This window comes from Pan troglodytes, chromosome 4 (genome assembly GCF_028858775.2).
Source record: "Pan troglodytes isolate AG18354 chromosome 4, NHGRI_mPanTro3-v2.0_pri, whole genome shotgun sequence".
Taxonomy (NCBI): Eukaryota; Metazoa; Chordata; class Mammalia; order Primates; family Hominidae; genus Pan; species Pan troglodytes.
Window position 1 is genome coordinate 144,404,128 of NC_072402.2, and position 17,103 is coordinate 144,421,230.

At 40.6% G+C, this 17,103-nt stretch overlaps 1 protein-coding gene across 50 annotated transcripts in view; it reads right to left on the minus strand.

Annotated features, from left to right (window-relative positions):
* The window catches only part of PPP2R2B (protein phosphatase 2 regulatory subunit Bbeta), a 495,140-nt gene that overhangs the window by 91,451 nt on the left and 386,586 nt on the right, over positions 1 to 17,103 (minus strand). For all 50 annotated transcript variants that reach the window (XM_001159683.6, XM_001159546.8, XM_001159725.7 and 47 more), the window contains one exon: positions 12,422 to 12,534. In XM_001159683.6, the coding sequence (XP_001159683.2) occupies positions 12,422 to 12,534 (113 nt within the window). The remainder of the gene's footprint in view (positions 1 to 12,421; positions 12,535 to 17,103) is intronic.

A 17,103-nucleotide genomic window follows, 5' to 3' on the forward strand; every position in this document is an offset into this window, starting at 1 on the left:
GATACAAAATCAATGTACAAAAATCACAAGCATTCTTATACACCAACAACAGACAAACAGAGAGCCGAATCATGAGTGAACTCCCATTCACAATTGCTTCAAAGAGAATAAAATACCTAGGAATCCAACTTACAAGGGATGTGAAGGACCTCTTGAAGGAGAACTACAAACCACTGCTCAAGGAAATAAAAGAGGATACAAACAAATGGAAGAACATTCCATGCTCATGGGTAGGAAGAATCAATATCGTGAAAATGGCCATACTGCCCAAGGTAATTTACAGATTCAATGCCATCCCCATCAAGCTACCAATGCCTTTCTTCACAGAATTGGAAAAAACTACTTTAAAGTTCATATGGAACCAAAAAAGAGCCCGCATCGCCAAGTCAATCCTAAGCCAAAAGAACAAAGCTGGAGGCATCATACTACCTGACTTCAAACTATACTACAAGGCTACAGTAACCAAAACAGCATGGTACTGGTACCAAAACAGAGATATAGATCAATGGAACAGAACAGAGCCCTCAGAAATAACGCCGCATATCTACAACTATCTGATCTTTGACAAACCTGAGAAAAACAAGCAATGGGGAAAGGATTCCCTATTTAATAAATGGTGCTGGGAAAACTGGCTAGCCATATGTAGAAAGCTGAAACTGGATCCCTTCCTTACACCTTATACAAAAATCAATTCAAGATGGATTAAAGACTTAAACGTTAGACCTAAAACCATAAAAAACCCTAGAAGAAAACCTAGGCATTACCATTCAGGACATAGGCATGGGCAAGGACTTCATGTCTAAAACACCAAAAGCAATGGCAACAAAAGACAAAATTGACAAATGGGATCTAATTAAACTAAAGAGCTTCTGCACAGCAAAAGAAACTACCATCAGAGTGAACAGGCAACCTACAAAATGGGAGAAAATTTTCGCAACCTACTCATCTGACAAAGGGCTAATATCCAGAATCTACAATGAACTCAAACAAATTTACAAGAAAAAAACAAACAACCCCATCAAAAAGTGGGCGAAGGACATGAACAGACACTTTTCAAAAGAAGACATTTATGCAGCCAAAAAACACATGAAAAAATGCTCATCATCACTGGCCATCAGAGAAATGCAAATCAAAAACACAATGAGATACCATCTCACACCAGTTAGAATGGCAATCATTAAAAAGTCAGGAAACAACAGGTGCTGGAGAGGGTGTGGAGAAATAGGAACACTTTTACACTGTTGGTGGGACTAGTTCAACCATTGTGGAAGTCAGTGTGGTGATTCCTCAGGGATCTAGAACTAGAAATACCATTTGACCCAGCCATCCCATTACAGGGTATATACCCAAAGGACTATAAATCATGCTGCTATAAAGACACATGCACACTTATGTTTATTGCGGCATTATTCACGATAGCAAAGACTTGGAACCAACCCAAATGTCCAACAATGATAGACTGGATTAAGAATATGTGGCACATATACACCATGGAATACTATGCAGCCATAAAAAATGATGAGTTCATGTCCTTTGTAGGGACATGGATGAAATTGGAAATCATCATTCTCAGTAAACTATCACAAGAACAAAAAACCAAACACCGCATATTCTCACTCATAGGTGGGAATTGAACAATGAGATCACATGGACACAGGAAGGGGAATATCACACTCTGGGGACTGTTATGGGGTGGGGGGAGGAGGGAGGGATAGCATTGGGAAATATACCTAATGCTAGATGACGAGTTAGTGGGTGCAGCGCACCAGCATGGCACATGTATACATATGTGACTAACCTGCACAATGTGCACATGTACCCTAAAACTTAAAGTATAATAATAATAATAAAAAAAACCACAGCGTTGCACACACTTAAAAAAAAAAGTTCCCAGAAATCCTGAAGTAAATAAGTTTGCTTAACTGTGTTTAAGCTAGGGTTTCCTATATTACTTGAGCCAGAGACATTTGTGTGAGACAGTGTGTGTATGCATGTGTGTACCACTGCTTTTAACAGTTTTCTGGTAAAAAGAAAATAAACTCATCTGATCACAGCAACAAATTACAAGAGCGTGACCCACCTTCTTCCACCCAAACAAACACAAACCTAACACCTTTCAGGTAGAAAATACCTTTCCTTGTTGCTAAACCATTCTAAGGAAACCAGAGAATAAAATATATTTTTCTGTTGAAAACAGTCTCCTTTAACATGAAACCACCCTTGTAAGTAGTTTTCTCCAACCAAGATCTTGTTTTTATGCGTCAAAGACAGGATAGTATCTTGCTATGCATACTACCCCTAGGGAAATATTTAAAACATTTTTCTCTGGTAAGGACTGGTATTTAAAATGCTTACATCAATGCATCAGTCGAAGCCCGGCTTGCAACGTACTAGGATCAAAGTGATCATGTCCTCTATTGAGTTGGATTCCAAATCCATTTGCACTAATTATTTTCTACAAAAATCCTAATGCATAATGAGCAGAGGCCCTAGAAGTCCTCTACTGATTTCAAATTAGTTCTTTGCATAACCTAGTAGCAAAAAGGGATCTAGGCATGTATTTTTGATCTTCTATTAGTAAAGTCTAGTTGAAAAATAAATAAAAGTCAGCTCTTTACTTTGTTAACATTTTTAGGATTCTTGAGCAATGCCCTGCTTGGGTGTTGTATGCCATGTACATGCCTGCACGCACCCACACATGCACATGTAGTTTCGGGGACTGGAGACACACCCATTGCTCTAGCAACAGTGAGCTCACACTTCAGAAATGGGACCTGGGGTGGGCTGAATGTCTTTCCCATTACGCTTATAATTCAGATAATTTCATCTGAAAAATTCAGAAAATAAAAGTATTCTCTCCTTCAATCATCCAATTATCCTTGATTTTTCACTTCCTTTGAAAAGTATACAGAGAGCCCTTTAAATGAAAAGATGGGAGAATCACTCTAATAACTTCTCATTTGAGAAAATCCTATCTGGGTCAGTGTGAATCAGGTTTGGAATGGTGACAAGATCCTTACTTGCAAAGCCCTAAAAAGGCCAGAACTCTGCCCTGTCAACCTTCCCACATCTCTGAAATTCAGACCATTTAACAACCAAGGTTAGGGAAAGACAATGTGTCAGAGCCTGGAACACTATCAGGCTTTATGGCCAGGGAATCTCAAGATAAATGGCACCAGAGGCCATGGAAACATCCAGATTTTCTTCTGTAATGTGATTCTTTTCTTTTTCTGACACTAGTGGACGTCTCAGCTTGCCACTGCCATTGAGTGTACATATGGGAGGTGTCCTTTATTAGTTCCTATCACATTCAAGAAGCCATGGACACCTTCCAAAGGGTTTGGGAGCAAAAGACAAAGAGAACTCGATCCTAAGCCAGGTATAGGGTTCTGCTTATATTTACGTCTATGTTGGATCTAATTACTACATGGTAAGTGCAGCATAACAACGGTACCTTTGGGATGAAAGAAAATATTTTATTGTCAGTGAATACACTCTGAATGCAAGGCAGCGTAGGAGAGTCAGTACAAAGGCAGATTCAAAGCATAATGAATTGCTTGTCTCTAGATGTAATACTACTTCGAACTTTTCAATATATTCATCATGCTTTCCTGAAACTCCTAGTCTCTAGGTAAAAGACAAGATGGGAAAAAAGAGGAGAAAGGGATTAACATAAACTAAGCGTCTATTGATGGCAAGATATTATGCTAAACACTTCAACAAGTGACTTTATCAGCCCAACCTCTGTAAGAAAGTACAGTTATTATTCTGGAGTCAGCTTGAACCTGGTTTAAAAATATGGCTGTGCCACTTCATAGCTATAGACATGAGCATGTCACTATAGCTCTCTAGATCAAATGTCCTCATCTGCAAAATGGGAATAACAATAGTACCCACTCCACAGGCTGCCGTCTGGGCATAGTGAGATGGTACCTGCCTAGCAGAAGGCCTGGCACATAATACATACTTAATAAATGTCTGCAATAGTGTTACTTTTATAGCACACTGGCAACCAAGTGGGCTGTCCCCCATGACTTGACCAGGAGTAAGAAGGGGAAAGAAGTTGAGTTATAAAAGGCACTAACAGCTCACAATCACAGAATTATCATGGATGCTCATTCTAAATCAAATCACTCTCTTAGTGTAAAGGCAACCACATTTTGATAATAATGTTGTCCTCAGACTGATCTATACAGAACCTTGAGGCAGGAGGAGACAAGAGGAAAAAGGAAGGAATTTTAAAAATCAAATCTGAGAATCTCTACTTTTGAGTAGAGAGATCATTATGCCAAAGGGTCTCAAACCCATCTGATCTTCAGGATGGCCAGGAATATGGCCGAGAAATACGGGTGGGTGTCTTGGCCATACTCCTGGAGATTCTGAGTCACTTGGTTGGAGATGACTTAGATGTTCCCAGAGTCTGATGATCATCCAGCTTTGGTAAGCCATGACCTAGTTTCATGTACCCTTCCTACCCCACCTTCTCCCAAAATTAAACAGAAAGCCCACCTATGCCCAAGGCACCAGTAACTTTTACAGTCTCCTTGAAAAGTTGTTTTCCAGCCCCTGCTTACTCATATGTGTTTTGGCTTACACTGAATATTCAGATGCATATATTAGGCATTCTATTTTAGTACAAGAGGCAGGACAGCAGCTTGGGTTTTAGAGTCATAAAGACGTGCACTTAAGTCCAAGCATTACCACTTACTAGCCGTCTAACCTAAGGCAAGTTCCTTAACTTCTCTGGCTTCAGCTATCACATCTCTACAATAAGGATAATATCAGTGCCTATGTTACAGGTTTATGTTGAAGATTAAATTAGCCAATGCATGCAAAATGTTCTTGGAAAATTAGCATAAATGTTAGCTTCTCTTTTAATTCCAACTGAAGTAGTTCCTTTGGCTGACATGGAACTCAATTATCATCATGTCTCTGAACATTAGCCAAAAATATTAGCCAATGAGCAGAACAGAAACATCCCAAAGCCTCATCCCCCAAAGGCGAAACATGTCAAAACACAAAGGCTTGTCAGTGAGGGTAGTGGCTAAATTCTCGTGGAGGGCTTTCTGATCCCATAACTGAAACCCCATGACACAGACAGATACAATCAGAAAATAATGGCAATCAATAATGATAACAGAAATTATTATTTATTTTCATAAACACAGAGTATGTGCGTCCCGCTGAGTTACACACATCACATGCCAGCATTCACTTTCGGGGCAGTCAATCAATGAGAGATCTCAATATCCACCCGCCGAGGCAGGACGGGGAGGATAGAGCGAAGGTTGAGAAACTACCCATACTAGAATGACACATTCACAAAGTTAATCTAATCCAGGAGCCGTTGGTGCCATTGCAAGCCTGTGAATATGGAATAGGCTTGATTGATTTTTCACTGCAGTAGCTAAACACGCCATTGTTATATGCAACAAATGTAAGGAAAGGAAAGATGAAACCATAAAAGGATTGGATATGAAGCCCCCAGAGCAGCAATAAATCACAAAATGAAGTCTAAAAAAATTAAAAATGGTAGAGGAAGGCTGTATCTATGTCCTAAGAGGCCTCAGTTATCAAAGCATATACCGAAAATTAAAACCTGGGGCAGTAAAGGCTGATCCTGACTCAACCAATAATTTGCACTAAATCTGGCCTGGGGTTCCCCCTCCTCCCAGAATGAGTATTACGACATAGGTACCTCAGAGGGAGCAAGAAAGTCTAAAGGCTATAGACAGACAGAACGTGCTTCATTCCCAGTTCTGCCTCTTTCTAGCTGTGTGATCCTGATTAGATACCTGGCCCCTCAGAGCCAGTTACCCTCTTTTATAAATGGGATAATCACATCCACACCACTAGAAAGAAAGAAATGGCAATGCACATCCTGTATGCCTCAAAGGATCCCTGGGAGCATCAAATGAGATGCCCAACATGAAAGCCCATCTACCCTCCAGATGCATCATGGAAACTCCTTCCTAATCCCGTCTCCTCCCTTTGTGCTTCTTCTGAACTGCCATGGTTATCTTCTGTGCTTTTCTCAGGACAGTTATCCTTCTCCATGATTTCTCAAAGTGTGGTCCAGGGACCACCTGCACCAGAATCACCTGGGCATTTTCTGGGAGGGGCCTTGTCAAAGATGTCATTTCTTAGAGTCCAACTCAAACTTTCTAAACCAGCATCCCTAATGATGAGGCCAGAAATTATGTTCTAGGCAGAGTCCCCGGTGACCATGAGGCACACAGTCATTTAAAAACCAATGATTGAATTCATTTTATGTTTCAGCCACTTGTAACTTGTCTCCTCCATGCCCCATAAGGACAGAGAGTGTGTTTCATTCAACTTTGTAAGAGCCACACTTTGTAGTGCATGCTTAGTACAGTGTGTAGCATAGTAGACACTGAGATACAAAATACATGGAAAAGTCCTGTACATCAGATGTTGTCATCCTCACTGTTGTTTAAATCAAGTGCCATGCCATAAATAGTCCTAATAATAGTGAGGAACAGGAGCTCTGGAGTCAGACAGACTCTGGAGCTCTGGACTCCATTCTTGGCTTTGCTGTTTACTATTTGCAAGGCCTTAAGCCAGTACTTACCTTTCTGAGCCTCTGTTTATACATCTCTAAAATGGGCAGGATGCCTAAGTCACAGAATGATGATAAAGAAAGGACGTCAAACAACTGCGCCCCAAGCCTGTCACTAAGAAAGGCTGAATATGCACAGTTGCTACTATTAGTAAGCCTAAACCAATAGTCTGTTTAATCAGTTCTCTAGGAAACAAATCAAGTAAACTGTTTCACTCAGAGGATCTCTCTTTTGGGAAAACTAGCTAGTCTTTTCAGTCAACTTGCCTAATCTCATGACCTTTTAGCAATGGTCCTCAGGAAGTCCTCATTCAGGAGTCAGAGCTGGTAAAACTGAATGCCAGTTGGCCAGTGTCTTAGACGGTACCTATGGTTGTGCCCAAATTGCCACTAATGGGTTTTGCTAACATCAGGGTCATTTTAAGTGGAAAAAGTTTAGTTCTGGAGATTCATGAGACTGTGAGTGTCTTGCGCTGACAGGAGGACAGAAACAGCCATTGTGTAAAATATGATGTCATTTGATCTTTCCTTTAAAAATCAGTGCATCCCTTGTGTACCCACCCTGTGGCAGAAAAGCCTCTGCAGCCCTCACCCCCCGCCTTCCACCCCACCAAAATCAAGCTTGTATGTTAAGAGAGCTTTGATAAAACGTTCTGAGAGACTTCAATCAATAATAAAACATTCCTGCCCCATGGTCAGGAATATTTCCTTAAAAAGCAGAGCTGTAGAGAATAAGAATGAAAAACATCAGATTTGGAGTCATGCGGACTAGGTTTGAATTCCAGCTCTTCCGTTTTCTAGCCATGAGATTTTGGACAAACTTCTTGGCTACTCTAAAACACGGTTTCCATTTCTGTGTAATCTGTTCACTTGAGAGATATTTACTGAATGTCTACCATGTGCCATGGATTGTTCCAGGTGCCGGAGTTGCAGGAGAGAACAAAACAGAGTCCCTGCTTTCATGGAGCTTACAGTTTACTGGGGGTGAAGAGGAGGCAGACAGCGAAGAAAATGCTAGACAGTGACAAGAGCTAAGCAAAAAAGGGCAGAGAGAATGAATGGGAAATGTGGGTGTGCTCTTTTCCATAGGATACCCTAGGAGGGCCTGATAGGTAGCACTTGAGCAGAGACTGAAATGAAGAGGAGGCTATGGCTTCAGATGATCTGGAGAGAAAAATAGAACCTACCCGAGAGAGATATTATGAGGACTATGTGATATTAAGGATATAAAATCTAGCACCTGGCACATAGTAAGCACTCAACAGATGGTTGCTATAATTATTTTTATTTGTTGTCAGGCATGTTTGAATAAAATCCATTAGAAAAATTGTATTCATCACATCACCTTCATTTTGGGAAGGTTATGACCAGTCACAGCTTGGGAGCTCATATTTATAACAGGTAAAAATGCCGATTTCAACCTGGCCTAGGTTCCCAGGGCACTGGCAGCTGATAATAATGAGAAAAAGAATACCTCCAGGCTTACCCTGCAGGGAGAAGTATGCTAAGTGTGATTTCTCACCACCCAACTTCCATTTCAGGCTGATTAAGTCACTTTAACGATGAGTTCCCATTACCTAGAAAGAGCTCTAAGGGTCTGTTACTCCTGGGCAGCGGGAGGTTGGGGAAGAAGGGCATGGAGGGTCTTCTGAAGTAAAACTGCATAGGGACCTCAAGGCCTTTGTTTCTCCATTGCTGAGGTCAGAGATCTGGAAAGTCAATGTGTAAGTGTGTGTATGTGTGTGTGTGTGTGTGGCAGGGACAGTGGTAGCGGGGAGTGGTGGGGGGAGGGAGAGAGAGGGAGAGGAAGAGAGGGAGAGGGAGAGAGAGGGAGCGATTGATCGATTAATCCCCTCACCTGGAATAATAATGGCACTAGTTATTAAGACAAACATTTCAAATGCCCAGATGTATATGTCTAAGTTTAAGAGACTAACTCTTGATTTTTAGTCCCAGTCCTGGAATAACCAGTTGAGGGATACTGGGTAAGTCATTTTCCCTCTCTGAGGCTGCATCGGATTGAAGGGCTCAGGTCCCAGAACAAAGTAGATCAAAGTTTGGTTCTCAGCCCTGCATGATCTTGGGTATTCTACTTAACTGCTTGGAGCCTCATCTGTTAAATGGGCATTTTAACACCCTTTGAGGTAGCTAGTGCAGATAGAGAGTGCAGCGTGGTGCATGGTATATGGCAAATGATTAATAAGTGCTAGATACCCGCATTTTCACCTGCTAAATACCTGTCCTGCCCTCCTCATTGGCTATTCTGAAGATGAATCAAGGGACTAGGTGAGAAAATGCTTGTAATATAAATGGTACAACTGTAAGGCATTATTATTAAATTATTACCATGATTATTGCTTTATGTTAAGTTATGATATTGAGCAGGGGATATAGTTTTCATAGACATGCTTCTCATGGGCTCTTTTGGTAACGAGATTGATTTTGAAAGGCTATCTTCTATGAAAGATATAGTCACATTCTTGCTTTGAAAAGCTGAGTCTCTCAGTGCTGAAACAGAACAGGTTCATTACACAGTAAGGATTAATTAGCTGTCGGGTATTATTAAATGCTCTCACTCTCAATACCCACATAGAACTGGAAACTATGAAAGTGAGCAAGAGGTAATCATAGTACAGGGAAGGGAAAAAAAGACACAATTGCTGGCAATGCACATTTCAAGAGGAGAGCGTGTTAGTAAATTATAGTCTGATTAATATCACGTCAGCTCATTCTCTGTTTGGAGTCATTGTTCTGAATCTAGTCTTCAGGGTTGCCTGCTTTTTTTTTCTTCTACCACTGGGATCAAAAAGAAAAGGAAGCTGGACTTTTCAGTGTTTAAAGAGTGCTGTGGTGTGGATGTTTACACTGAAATGCAGGATATTTGAGAGCCTAGGAAAGGAGAGGAGGTAAATACAGATACTGGTATTTATAATTATATAGCAAATATAACATGTCCCTCCAAAATATAACAGAGGTTATATAGCAAATATAACATGTCTCTCCAAAAAATAACAGGTTCATAAAAATGATAGCTCGAAAAAAAAAATGATAGCTCGAATGGGCCTTAGGGATGATAGAGTCCAGTGACCGCAGACCCCCTTGTCTCAGCCACCAGGGTCAAGTGTTGAAAATGCAGATTCCTCTGGGCCTCCTCTCTGGAGTGCGTCTCAGGAATTTACATTTCCCAGTCCTCTGCTTGGCAGCTTAGAAACTAAGCTTGGAGGGAAGAAGTATAATTCATCAGTTAGGTTGTTAGGTTACACAGCTGGTTAGTAAGAAAGCAAGAACCAGAGTTGGAATTTTCCAACTCCCAGCCACATCTCAGGGCCTCCTTCTCTGTTTCATCTGAAGTCCACTTCATTGGCATCACTGGCTTGGCATGGGGAGGATCTCTGCTCTCGTGGAAACTGAATAGACCTTCTTTGCTCTTTATCATAGGGATGGAATTCTCCCAGGGGTTAAGCACAGATATATGAAATCCCATAGGATGCCATGGACAGTAGGATTCCACAGTGGGGTCTACAGATGTCATCTGAGAAATTCCATCCACATAGCAAACAAGGGCAAGGTAAAATCTGGGCAGAAGTTCACGGTATAAACTCTACGTGGTACTTAATCCAGTTGTTTTCTCCATAAGATTGCCATGTCTCGAGGGGCAAAAGACAGTCTTATTCCCAATATATTGCCAGTACGGTGTTTGCCACTTAGTAAATCTCAGTGAGTAGTTTGTAGAATAAATACAACAGTATAAAAAGTATAAAAAGAAAAATAACTGAATTGTCTCATATATATAGGCCCACTATCAGTAGGGGGTAATAATAGCCATGATGACGATGATGTTATTAATACTAAAACAACAGAAGGGAACTAACATCATTGAGTGCTTTTTGTGAGCCAGCACTACACAGGCTAAGCTGTTTCTTACACAAAATAACTTATTGAATCCTCACAACAATTCCAGGAAGCAGTGACTATCATCATCCCCGTTATATAGTTGAGACATTGGAGGCACAAGGTATTCAAATATAGCCACATGCCACATGATGTTTTGGTCAATAACACTGGTTCCATAAGATTATAATACTGTATTTGTACTGTGTCTTTTCTATGCTTAGATATGTTTATATACACAAATACCATTGTGTTATAATTGCTTACTATTCAACACAGGAACAGGCGTACAGGTTTGTAGCCAAGGACCAACAGGCAATGTAGTCTAGGTATATAGTAGACTGTACCATCTAGGTTTGCATAAGTATACTCTATGATGTTTTCACAACAATGAAGTCACCCAATGATGCATTTCTCAGAATATATTCCCATGATTAAGTGATACATGACTGTCATATGCCCAAGGTCACTAGCGGAAAGTAACGGAGCCAGAATTCTAACCCAGGCTGGACTGACTCAACAATAATACTCTTCACTACACTACTTTCCAGCCTCCAAAACCCCTGCACATTCAGAGCATCAAGGCTGGATTTATGCCAAGTCCACCCAGACTGATAAGGTGGACTTACATGGAGGTTCTCCAGAGCTGAAAGCATAGGCTGATCAGAGGAAACAGAGTCGCCAATGCTTGTGAGTTCAGAAGCAGCTCAACTGAAGACCATGTGCCCATTAGGACAGGGTAAACACCTAATAGTCTAGCACGGTGGTCAGCACAGAGTCTGTATTCAAAAAGTAACTGCTGAATAAGCAGATGTATCAATAAATGAATTATTAAACAAATAAACAAGTGAGCTAATCAAGCATACAATGACCATCTCATTTTGGCTTTCAAATATAGGGCAAGAACCTCTTTTCCTCACATCTACTTCACTGTCTCCCTTCTTACTTCTGGTCTTTAGCAGAGCTGCTGGTGTCTGAAATCACATATTTTACACAGTTTTACAAGGCTGTTGGGGCTAGGGCTATCCCAACATGTGCCTGCTTTACTGCTCACATTGAACATGTTCATAACTGAGCTCATCATCCAGTCCTAAACCACTTTACCTTACATCTAGAGACCCTTCCCTTAAAAGTTCACTTTGAGAAATCCGTTTTTAATGCCACTTTCCTATGAGAACTTTTCTGGTCTCCAAAAACCACAGCTAATTTTTTCCTCCTTTTATCAAACTGCAACTCTCCAACACTTTCTCAATGCATTTATCTTACTATATTTAGTGCCATAATCATTTGTATATTAGTCTTACAAATCCTCTTTATCAGGCTATGTATTTCTGAGGAACAGGAAGGAAGCCACTCAGACTGAGTAGAGATCATATATTGAGGACCAGCCATAGAGGAAGGCTTTTCCATCCTTGCACTTCTTCCTCATAAGTCCATGAGCAGTAGGTACTGTGTTCACCGTTTTGCAGATGGAGAAACTAAAATTAACTTGCATGTTGAAAGCTCGAAAAGGTTAAATGACTATTGGGAAATTTGGGTAAGTGGCAGAATTTGAAGCCAGGTCTGTTAGATTATTAAGTTTGTGTTCTGAATCACAAGACTGCAACTCGCCATCTGGATTCTCATCCCTGTACCTTGAGTACAGAAGGTGCTCAAGACATTTTAGATAACGTGAACAACAGAGGCTAAGATTATAGTAACGTCTGGCAGTGGCCATGTGGGCAAGTCTTCTGGGACAAAAGGAAAAGCATGGATTTGTAGTCATTAGAAGGCTTGGCACCTTTCCTGCTTCTCCATCTGCCACCAGAGAGAGACTGGGGTAGGCTGAGTCTCTGCCTACGTTCCCTCACTGGCCCATTATAGTTGCAACCTACAGTAACAACCAGCACATGGCCAACCTTAGGAGATCTGCCCCTGACTGTGGTGGCCAGGGCAGCTGTTTGCACTCACCCGCAGGGTTGTGATGGTGGCAGGATCCCGGAGCCGGCCCTCCTCATCTTTCAGATTGTAGCCTTCTGGCCTCTTATCACGCTCGCTGACTTTCCACAGCTTCACAGTTTTATCTGTAGTGGGCAACCAGATTAAGTCAGAATTAGAGTGAAAAGCAAGCTCATAAGGGAGTTTTCCTGGGGGCAATGGGGAGAGGAAGAGGTAAGGATGGATAGAATTGCTACAGAAGCTGGCTCACATAAATGTTTGCCGTGCATAAATCCCATGTCATTTGAAGGCAGAGCTCATATTTCAAAACAAAAACATACATTATGCTGGGACAAATGGATTTCCCTGATAATGGGCTCTTAAATCTATAGCTTATACCTTAATTTAGCTCATTCAATAAAAGCATTTATTGAGCATTGAATAATAAGAGTGCAACATACACAGAGCTTACAACGTAACTAAGAATTTTACATGAAAAATTGGTTTAACAGTCATAACTCTGGAAGTAGGTGCTATTATCTCTATTTTAGCATCTCACCTCACTAACACATTGTCCTTACCATGTCCTAAAAGGCCCTTCATGACCTGCCCTCTCCACTTTCTCCACCTTTCTGACCCCCCTGTCCACCCTCTCCCTGCTCACTCACTGTGCTCCAGACACATGGCTTCCCTACTGCTCCACGTACACATTAAGCTCACTAAGCCTCGGGGCCTTTGCACTTGCTGTGTCTTCTGTCTGGAAAGTCCTTTACCCTCTTTTTCATATAATTTGCTCCTTTACTTTCCTCTTGCACTTGCATCCCAACCTTAGAGAGGCTTATGTAAAACCTACCTAAAAATGCTGTCCTCAGAACCATTCTCTATCTCCTCTCTCCTGCTTTATTTTTCTTCATGATACCTTTTACTACCTGACAATTGGTTGATTATTTATCAAATAACTATCTGTCTCTTTCACTAGAGTGTGAAATTGTTGAAGGCAGGGATTCTATCTATCTTGTTTATCACTGTACCACCAGCACCCAGAACAGTGCCTGGCACACAATAGCTGCTCAATAAACATTAGTAGGGCAAATGAACAAATCTCATCTACCTGCATAGTGCATATTTCTAGCAATATTCAGGGAAATAAAATAGTAAGGAGATACACTGAAATGTTCCTTTCCTTTTGCTGCCTCTATGGAGTCTCCAGCTGGAAACTACCTTTCTCACCTTTGTACTGCCCCAGCACTTTATACAACTTGATGACACCTGGCATTCTCCATAGCATTAAAACAGAGAACTCCTGTCCGTACAGAACTCCCATGAGAACTCCCATCCCTACACGTGTCATGCAGGCCAAGGAAATGAGTAAAAAGGGCTAAAGGATCTGTGGAGCTGGAATGGCGTGCCCTACATGCAGGCTTTTAATTTTTTTTTTTTTTTTTTTTTTGAGACAGAGTCTCGCATTTTCACCCAGACTGGAGTGCAGTGGCACATTCTCAGCTCACTGCAAGCTCTGCCTCCCGGGTTCATGACATTCTCCTACCTCAGCCTCCCGAGTAGGTGGGACTACAGGCACCCACAACCACGCCCGGCTAATTTTTTTGTATTTCTAGTAGAGATGGGGTTTCACCGTGTTAGCCAGGATGGTCTCGATCTCCTGACCTGGTGATCCGCCTGCCTCGGTCTCCCAAAGTGCTGGGATTACAGGCGTGAGCCACCACACCCGGCCTAGTTCAATTATTTAAGGAGACAAGATCAGGCAAACAAATCATGTCTGCTGGCCACATGCCTTGGTGGGCTTTCCTTATCAGATCCAGTGTACATTTTTTATACTTGTTTTAACATATCTTTTTGAAGGCAGAACTTGGTTGCCTTCTTTGTGTCTTTCTCTGTCTTGCACAAGGTAGGGTTTGGAATCAGACAACCTTGGGCCCAATCCCCACTCTGACGCCAGTCACATGGCCAAGGACGGGGATTCCCACGCAGTAGATACATAACCCTTCCTCCCTTCCCTCCCTCCTTCCTTCCCTTCCTCCTTCCTTCCTTCCCTCCCTCCCTTTTTTCCTTCCTTCTTTCTTTCCTTCCTTCCCTTCTTCCTTCCCTTCCTCTCTCCTTTCTTCCCTTCCTCTCTTCTTCTTTTTTTAAATTGAGATAGAGTCTCACTCTGTCACCTAGGCTGGAGTGCATTGGCGAGATCATGGCTCACTGCAGCCTTGTCTTCCTGGGCTCAGGTGATTCTCTCATCTCAGCCTCCAGAGTAGCTAGGACCATAGTCGCATGCCACCACGCCCAGCGAATTTTTCTATTTTTTATAGAGACATGATTTTTTCATGTTGCCCAGGCTGATCTCAAACTCCCAGGCTCAAGCAGTCTGCCCATCTTTGCCTCCCAAAGTGCTGGGATTACAGGCATGAGCCACCACACCCGACCACAACTAGTATTTCTTAAGCAACAAATAGGATTGCCAGATTTAGCAAGTAAAAAAATATAGAACACCCAGTTAAGTTTGAATTTCAGATAAGCAAAAAATAATTTAGTATGAGTATATCCCACATAGTTCAATCTTACAAAGAAAGATGGTGCCTCAGTTTCTTTATTTGTAAACTGGGGATACAGTATCTTCCTCATGGGGCTCTGATGAGGATTAAATACATCACAGCATGGAGAGTGTTTAACACAGTATTAGGCTTCTAATAATGGTCCGCAAATGACAGCTTTTATTAGAATTAGCAAATTGGGCAACTATTCTGCCATAATAACATGTTGCTCTGACAGCTTTAGCTTCAACCCTCGATGATGTCAGCACATCCTATTTCTTATCTGTAACACTGTCAGGGGAGAAAAGCCGTCCCTCTGGGAATTCCTTCCTCTTTTGCCCCTTGCTTCATTCCTCCACTTCTCCTCACCTGACTTTTTGCCACCACCTCCCACTTCTCATGCCTTTGGGTGGACAGATCTTCTAAGCAGGAGATGTGGATCACAGTACCATTCGCCTTGAAGCTGCCAGAAACAAATGCCTTGTTCTTGGAGGTCTTAATGCACCACATTGTGAAGTGGGCTTTCAGCAGCAAATAAGTGCCCCATTTTCTTGTATCTGGGCATCACTTGGGCTGCTCATGTCTGACACACTGGCAAGGCTGCTAAGTGTATGATTTGTGTGCTCTGAATTGTGCCGTCACCCTGGCTTGTGCTGGAGCGAAAGGAGATCCTGCTGCATACCGAACTGCTTTTTAGGGTGAGAAAATGAACATGGGCCATATTTATACAGTCACGTGGTTAGCTCTTGATCAGCTGTGACTTAGAACATCCCCAAAATTTTAATACCAAATTTTTTTTGTTGCTTGGCTTTGGAATGTATCCCATCCCATTTGCAAAGTTAACATCGTATATTTTTCTTATCATGAATGATAAATTGCTATACAGAGAAACAGAGAAATCATGGGTATAACATGAAGAATAAAAATCACCTACAACCTCTCCAGTCAGGGACGATCATCGTCAACATTTTGCATAAATCCTTATAGTACTTTTTCTATGTACTTTGGGGGGAGAATACAAATCTGTAATATTGCATATATAGATTTTGTATTTTCTCATTTTATTTCCTTCTTTTTATTATACAAGCAGTACATGGAATGTTTATTAAAATAATCATAAAGGCAAAAAAACTCCCTTAATTCCACCAGATAGAGATACCTATTATACAAATTTTGTGATTTCTTTTATATTTATGTATACAATTATGTAACTGTTTTTTGTAAACATAATATGGCATACTTAGTTTATAGTATGCATTTGCCTAATCATATTTATCTATACCAACGTCTATCCCTGCAAATATATTTATAGGGATAGAATATATTTGTATACTATAACATATTGTATATATGATTTATAATAGTGAGAATTTGTTAACAGCTAAAGGACTAATCGTAGGAGGCTTACTAGTAAACTACAGAAGAATCATACAAGGAAATACTATGTGGTCATTATGATATTTTAGAATATTTAACAATTGGGAAGATATTCCTATTATTAAGTGTTATATTAATAAAAACCTAGTTACAAAAGAGTTTGCAGAATATATCATATTTCCGTTAAGAAACAAACAAATTTATTTGTATCTTTTTGCTTTTTACTTTAAAAGACTTAACAGTGGTTCTCTCTGGATGGGAACACTTTTATTATTTATGTTTTTCTATATATTTTTTTCCATGAACATGTACTAATTTCATAGTGAGAAAAACAAATTCAGTATACCCCACTTCTCATTATAGGTATTGAAGTGGAAGCAGAAAATGAGGTAAAACAATGTGTTTTTATGTCATAAATAATTTGAGAGTCTAGATTCACAATTGAATGTTGGTTTTATTTTTTATTGAAATTGTGAGTTTGAAAATATATTCTAGCAGAAAGTAAAAATTGTTCCTAACTATAATAAGATAAGCAGTATATTTTCTTAAAGATAATTGATGGTGAATTCAATCCAATTCCCCATGGTTGTGTTGCCTGGAGTCATTCTTGACTTTATTATCACACTTTTTTTCTTGACTCAGTATATTGAAGCTTTGTGAATAAAAAAAGTCTAAGGAACATGTGGCTGTTAATGAGTAATGACTTTTTCTTTCTTCTTGCTGGTTCTCTGAGTAGTTTATCATCGCTTGTGGCAGCTTTTAAATACAATCTTATCATCTATCTTCATTTTCTCTTTT